The 7452-nt window shown below is 37.3% G+C and overlaps 1 protein-coding gene across 3 annotated transcripts in view; it reads left to right on the top strand.

The window, feature by feature from the left end:
* The window catches only part of copz2 (COPI coat complex subunit zeta 2), a 19592-nt gene extending 12914 nt beyond the window's left edge, over positions 1 to 6678 (top strand). For 2 of the 3 annotated variants that reach the window (XR_004796461.1, XM_035654359.1), the window contains 2 exons: positions 525 to 563; positions 6411 to 6678. Coding sequence is in view for 2 of the 3 variants with exons in the window: in XM_035654359.1 (XP_035510252.1) it covers positions 525 to 563; positions 6411 to 6458 (87 nt within the window). In the remaining variant the exon portion in view is untranslated. The other variant, XM_035654360.1, reaches the window with a different exon arrangement.
* The last annotated feature ends 774 nt before the right edge of the window (positions 6679 to 7452 follow it).

Genomic DNA, 7452 nt, shown 5'->3' with positions numbered 1-7452 from the left:
CTGCACATACAGCATTCTGCACAGTGAAGATCAAACAGCGCACTGTAGGTACAAGAAGAAAACATATTATTGAGTGGAGGGGGACTTTAAATACCAGAGTTATTGTGAATAACGGTATATCGCAACACCCCTGTATTAAAATCTTGATCTGCTGGTGTCACTTGAGGAAAAGTTAGAGGATGAAGCAACATTACTTTTGGTGATCCTCTGAGGACCATATGCAAAATGTCAAGGCAACCCCTCCAATAGTTGTCGAGTTATTTTAACAACATTGTCGACCTTAGAGCCACACCATGAGCCTAGCTATAAACTCTAATGAGTTGTGATTGGCTGAGCTGTTAACCAACATGCTTTGAATGTCACTGATCCACAGTATGTAATGGTGTTTCTACAGATCTGGTGGTGTGTGCAGTGCTTTGCTTTTGTATTGTGTGTGTGTGTGTGTATCAAGTATTTAGCATAAGTTTTGCATCTTTCTCTTGTACACCCATTGATGTCTTTAATAATGTCTTTTTTTCTTACAGGCGGATGAAAATCCATTATCTGAACAAAGCGTGGCCCAGGTAACACACACATACACTTAATACACACATGTCTATAAATAGATTCACGTTACATATATGCTGTAGTGCAGTTATGTACACATGCAGATACACACTAATATGGTAGATGGCAATACTTTGTGCACCTTGTGTTTCCCTGCAACAATGCCTGCTGCAATATTTTGTCCTTTATCTTGCTGTCTATGCCAGAAAGGGGAATGTGCTGTGTCTGCAGTTTGTGATCACCTTGCTCAGGCATTTTAGCAAATATTTGACCAATTTTACAAAGTAACACACAATGTTTATGGCTGACATGCAGTGTGACAAACATTAACTACTGACCAGATCAGTGTTCCCTTACAATGCCAGAATTGATCTTTCTTTAGATTGTCTTTTTTTAAGTTTGCCATTTTGGAAAATAAGCTTAATAAGCTTAGATTCTCATGTCTGTACAGTAAACATGAAGCTACAGCCAGCACCTGGTTAGCTTAACAGCTGGAGAAAACAGCTAGCCTGGCTCTGTCCAATATTTCTTTCCAAGGTAACAAAATCCACCTTCTTTTGATGGTTAAAACTTGTATTTATATGGTAAAATATAGATTAAAGGTTAAAAACAACATTACTTATATCTTTTTACCATAATAGTAGACGAAGTTCTACCATATTTTTTACAGTAAAGGTCTGTCACAGCAGCCATATTGTTTTTTTTTTTTATTGTTTTTTTTTTTACAGTGTGCCATTGCTGGTTGTTCCCATAGATTGTAAAAAAGAATAAATAATGTTCCTGGTTATTTGCACGCCAACGTCCGGAACTTCAAGCCGGGAAAAGGGTATAATTTTGCCATCACAGCCGATTGGAGCTGTAGCAGATAAATACCCAGAACTACTGCAGAGTAATGAATTTCGATTGTACCCTTATTCACAAGACAAAAGCCAGATGTTAGTGGGTGTTAGTTGTTTTTTTAGTCCAATGTGAAAGGTGCTTTAGACAGTCAGATTTATTTACCTTTGGACAGAGCCAGGCTAGCTGTTTCCCCCTGTTTCCAGTCTTTATGTTAAACTAAGCTAACTGGCCAAAATGTCGAACTATTCCTTTAATCCTGGCAATGTGGACAGGAAGTTAAGACAGAAGCAGAAATGGAACAGACTAAATGGGTGTACTGCATGAAAATAACACAAACATACACTCCCAGATACGTGCAGATATGGTTATACATACACACGAATACTCAGCCACTCATACAGACACACAGTGCCGGCTGCAAACACTGCATGCCGACCTCATTTCTATACTGTTATTAGCATGTAAACCTCGCAACTGCTTCTCTCTGGAAGCATTAGCTTGTAGTATAACAGAGCTTAACTCCTACACTCTTCATGGCAGAAGGCTGGTTGTTCTCTGACGGAATGATTGGTAGCAGTTTGACATCTTTCTGCAGATTCACCGGATGCATGCTAACGCTTTAGCTCACCATGCATGCTGAGATAGCAGCTAGCTTGGCTTCATCTCAAAAGAATGGGACAGCACTAACAGGCTCACCTGTGAATGAACGGATTGATGGATAAATAAATGGATAGCTGGATTAAAGCACTGTGGCTCACTAAGTACTGGACAGATGTAAAACTGCGGCGCTGATCAGAGAGCTCTTTTGCCATAAAGATTTGATCTATTCTAATAGCATTCCATCACTAAAACAGTTTTTTATTGCAGTCATTACTGTTTTTCTGATGTGCTTCCTTCTGACTCCCTGCTTGTGTGCAGGAATGAACATGTGCACGGACATGTTTCTGTGCTTGCTTGCTTGTAGAGAAGAGTGTTTGCATGTGTGTACTCATGCTCTAAGCTCTTCTTTCTGTTGCTTCAACCCTGACAGCACATAACAGAGAAACTGGCTCTCACCACTAACGTAAGTCTCTGCTAACGTCACAAAAGCCCTACACTGCACTACAAAGCTTATTCTATTGTAACACTGCATACTGCACGCTGCCACACCAGCCTACTCTTCCATAACACTGAAAAAAAGGTTCACTGGGTCAAAAACGAAATGTTGGTAATGGTTAAAGTAGAGAATCAGTAGCTCTTAAAGGCTAAGGTAAGTAGTCGAGTAAAAATGAAACAACTACTGTCCAGCTTTGTGTTAATCAGAGTCCGTGGTGTTAAATATATATTCATTTATTTATTTATTTAGTTATTTAATCATGGATAAACCAACGTGTTTCGAGGGTTTTCATTAGGGTACCTCCACCCACTCGGATGAATGGATTTATTTTATTTATTTATGATTGAATAAAGGATTTTTATATTTATAATCAGTGCCTCAGATTGTTTTGAGACTGCCAACCAACACCATGGGCTTATAATAACACCAGGCTGGATAGTCAGTGTTCTTTTATTCAATACTGGACCTCTGGAAGTTTTAGAACTTTTTAAAGGTCGGGGAAATTGATTTAGAATTTAATTTCGTCCATGTTTATGTAGGCACATATCACACAAAACGAGATAACGAGGGATTTGTATCCTTATTTATATTACCTAATTTTCTAATTTAAACAATAGCTTGAAATTTGCCAGTTTGGACATCAGGACCCCAAGGTTGAGAGAAGGTTGTGAATCTCTGCTAGACTAAAACACAGTGTCTCCTTAGGGACCGTGTAATCTGTTGTATCGTATTGTATCATATACCATAATGCTACAGTCTCAGTGCTGTCTATATGCAAGGTTTTTCATCTGGGCAGGGGGATTACATATACTTACACATCTCTTACTATTTTAGGTATCAGTGTACACCTTCCATAGCAAGGCAGCAGCCTCGCATGTTAGTCTTTCATGTAATCTGTGGTGTTTATTGAGGACAGTCTTTTGTTCCCTGACTTTAGTCTTGAAGGCAGTGCCTCTTCCCTAAAATTTCACCACACCTTTATAGAAGCACTAGCCAAATTGGGAAAAAAAATGTCCATTCATTAAGATGTATGCAGGGGTATGAAATGAATGAGTATAAATACTAGTAGATGATCAAGAGTACACGGCTACATTTATGACACATACAGACCGAGGCACATTATTAAATCTTGTCAACAAGAATAAAAACTAGGGGGTTGTTGATCAGAGGTGGATTCAGATCCTAAAAGTAAGTAAAGTAGCAATGCTGCAAAATATACTCCATTACAAGTTAAGTCCTGCACTAAAAATTTCATTTTGCTAAAAGTATGTATTATTATTAGACATTCTGTCAAAATAGACTCAAAATGACTAATTGATTATCAAACTAGGCAAATAATGTTTTAGTTGATAAGTCGATTAATACTGTTATATCTAATTGAATTATTATTATTATTATTATTATTATTACATTAGTGTGTATGTGGCATTTAATTGTTGAAGTTCAGTTTTCTGAAATAAATTCAAAATCAAGGTCCATCCTCACTAAATGCATAGTTCACAGAGGTAAAAGCTATGCTACTGTACAGTACAGTATACAGTAGTATAACAACAATTACATAGAACTGCCTAACACTTCAACATATAAAGTTGTAACAAATGCCTCCATATGTAGAGTATGCACACTGTAGCAAGCAATACGTTACACTACAACACTGTATAAACCTGTTATATAGATGAAAGCAGCAGTAGAACACTGTAAGGGCCGGATGTGACTGCATTTCCCAGGATCCCACACTGCAGTGAATGTTACCTTAGTTCCATGTGCCCCCTGCTGTTAAATATGAGGAACAACAAGTCTAGATGAGGAGGACACAAACAGTGGAAGCTTGTTCACCAAAAGACTGAGAGGAACAGAGAAAAAGTACAAATAGTCCCAAAAACTCCACAAGGCTCTTCAGCTACAGGGAGTCTTCGTCATGTGGCAGATTTTAGTAACGTTTCCTCACTGACCATTGGCTTTTTTTCCTTTCAAAAGTCTATTCATCTTGTATTTTACCTGAATCTTGATATCCCTGCTCACACCAGAACACACTTGTCTTATATTTAACCCAGTGTGAGAACCACTGGTTCTGAAAAAAAAGATGAAACTTTATTTAACTCAGGCTACTAAGATAAAAGAATTCAGCAGTTAAAAGTGGAAAAATAGATTTTAGATTTTAATGAGCATCTTTAATTAATAGTTCCTTTCAACATTTCACAATAATTAATAGTAATTTAATAGTAAGTAATAGTAGTAGTAGTAAAACATAGTAATCAATTACAGCGCATGTAGGCCTGTGTTTTATGGTATGTGATACAAGGAACATTTTCAGGCGATAAATATCCCTGTTGTCAGCACTCGAAATTAAGAATGTCCTCGTTGTCCTGGGGTTAATAAAAATTGCACCTGGGACACAAACATACAGTGTCTGAGACAATTCTGGGACAGTAGAGAAAGTTGTTATTACAAATGAAATGGTTACTTTTATACATCATGGAATACATGTCATTTGAATTGTCTGAAAAATGTGAGGTAGCACAAGCTCTAGGCTACGTCACACGCACGCTTACACACACAAAATCAGAGAGTGTTGCCAATGTGGTGACTTTAGTGACTTTTAACTATTTGGAACTAGTTTGTTAAGTCCTAACCCTGCCTGTTGTTAATGATGATATGTACGGTTCATGAGTTATATAATGCACTGGTGTCCCCCTGAGCACACTTGTATTTGTGACAGTTCAATGTGTGTGCAGTACAGACTCCATTCACTGTTCCACACTGACCAACTGTACAATACTGCCCTACCAAGCAAAACCGCAGTAACTACGATTTTGGTCAAAATTGAGTTATGACTGAAAATGAACTTTTACATGCCTGTTTTATCTTGTGACAAATTTTCAAAGTTTAGTCTTGCTCCATCTTAGAGAAAACGTGATGTAAAAATTGTAGTAACTACAAAATCCAACCTAAAACCAAAACTTTAAAGCCATTTCTCTCAGTTTCACTGTTAGCGTAGTTACTGCGGTTATGCTTTGTAGGGCAGAATACATAAGGTCATTATGATGACATGCACAGTTCATGAGTTATTATGAGTTATGTAATGTATTCTAACCTATGGAGGAGGCCCATTGAACCCCACAGTGTAACTCAGCTCCTGTATAAAGTACAAACTCTTTTATAGTTATGCACTATAGAGCAGTGGTTCCCAACCTTTTTCCTGACGCAACTCCTTTTCTATTAACTGACTAAGTCACATATTTTATGGATATTTCATTTTACATTAGATTTATAACACTAACAGCACAGAACAACTGATAAACTGTACAATGAACACAAATATTGAATACAATAGCTGCAGGAGATTTGTGTAAAACAAGTGAATTGGATGAATTTGGATTATTTCCTGTGGCTATTGCATTAAAGAAGAGTTTTCCTGATATTTTTAAGAACTTATAAAGTAATTCTCTGTCTGTGTTATGTCTATTTCATTTCTACCAATGATACATAATAGACCTTTTTTTGGAAAAATGTAGTATTTTCTTCCCCTGATGCTTGACCATTGTTCTATTAGCCATTTGGCTGTTTAAACTCTACTTTACTAATGCAGGACAAAGCTGTTTATCAAAGAGTGCAGACTCTGTGAATATAGCGTTTGCTCAGGTCTTCAAAGTTTAGGTCTTAAATAAACATCTAAACTTGAAAAACTAAAAAGAATAATTTCATTTAGTTTTTCTGCCTGTGCACAAGTGTTTTGATGCCCGGTACTTATATTAACATAAGCACAACAATCAGACGTATTTGTTTAAAAATGCTTCTGTAGATTATAGTTTACTGTATTATACTTCATATTTAATGGTGTTTTCTTCATGATATTACACTACATTTAGCTACATATGTATTTTTCTTCTATTAATACATATTCTGATTATTTCTGTCTGTTTTCCAGGTTCTGCAGTCGGCCAAGGAGCAGATCAAATGGTCCATACTGAAATGACTTGGACCAGACCAATGTAGGATTCTCAAGAGAGAGTCGTTTCTAGTCCCAAAGCTATTTTTTATAGTAACAGACTAAAAGGGAAGGTCACTGCGAGCCTGTTGGCTGCTTTATATAGCAAATAACCAGCCAGTAATAGGATCTAGTTTCTATGTGTGATGGCATTTTGTTACATTGCGTGTGTAATTAATTTATTTGGTTTGAGAGTGAAGTCAGTCGGCACTCTGAGAAATGATCCAACAGGCCACATGACACCAGAAAATGACTGCTAAATGGTAGAGCTGAGCTTCTGTAAAAGACTGGGCAGTTATCAGTTACCAGAGGAAAATACTGGAAGTGATTAGCAATCAATGATCTGTTACTTTTATTTTGGTGGAGCTGGATCTTCCACTCTCATTCTCTCAAACAAGAATACGACTGTAGAATTTTATTGGTTTTGCTGTTTTGCATTTTGTTGATATGAAATTTTTTAAAATGACACTGTTTTATACATGAAGATATTTTTCCCCACAATGTTACATATGCTAATCATTTTGGAAAAATCTTGTTTTTCCAGGGTGGGTCCTGTTAACTCTTACTATCAGCGAGTATACTTTAAGCAAACATTCACATCAATGTAAGGATCACCTGGAAAATAGACACAGACACAAACACTACTGCAGCAAATATGCAGATTCTAGCTAAAAAGCTGAATATCCCCTAACATGAAAAAGGTTTTATCATGGGAGGCAGGCTCAATTCTAACCAGAGGGGTCGGTTCGTTAATTGCCCCCCACACACTCTGGACGCGATTGTCATTTTCGGCACCTGAAAGGCTCAGTCTAATACACGTCATGTGCGTGGACTGTTGCTCCCTTACCCCACAGAAATGCTGTTTGCAAGAGCCTTATTACAAGAAACATGCAATGCGCTTATATGACACCTAAACCAACATCAGCACTGTCGCTGTAGAGGCAGTCCGTGTCATCTAATTTTCCTTTAAATGGATCACCTC

The sequence above is a fragment of the Morone saxatilis genome, unplaced genomic scaffold, assembly GCF_004916995.1.
Source record: "Morone saxatilis isolate NCDOM2014 unplaced genomic scaffold, NCSU_SB_2.0 Contig14, whole genome shotgun sequence".
Taxonomy (NCBI): Eukaryota; Metazoa; Chordata; class Actinopteri; family Moronidae; genus Morone; species Morone saxatilis.
Note: the sequence above shows the minus strand (reverse complement) of the source record. Positions and strands in the feature narration are given on the sequence as shown.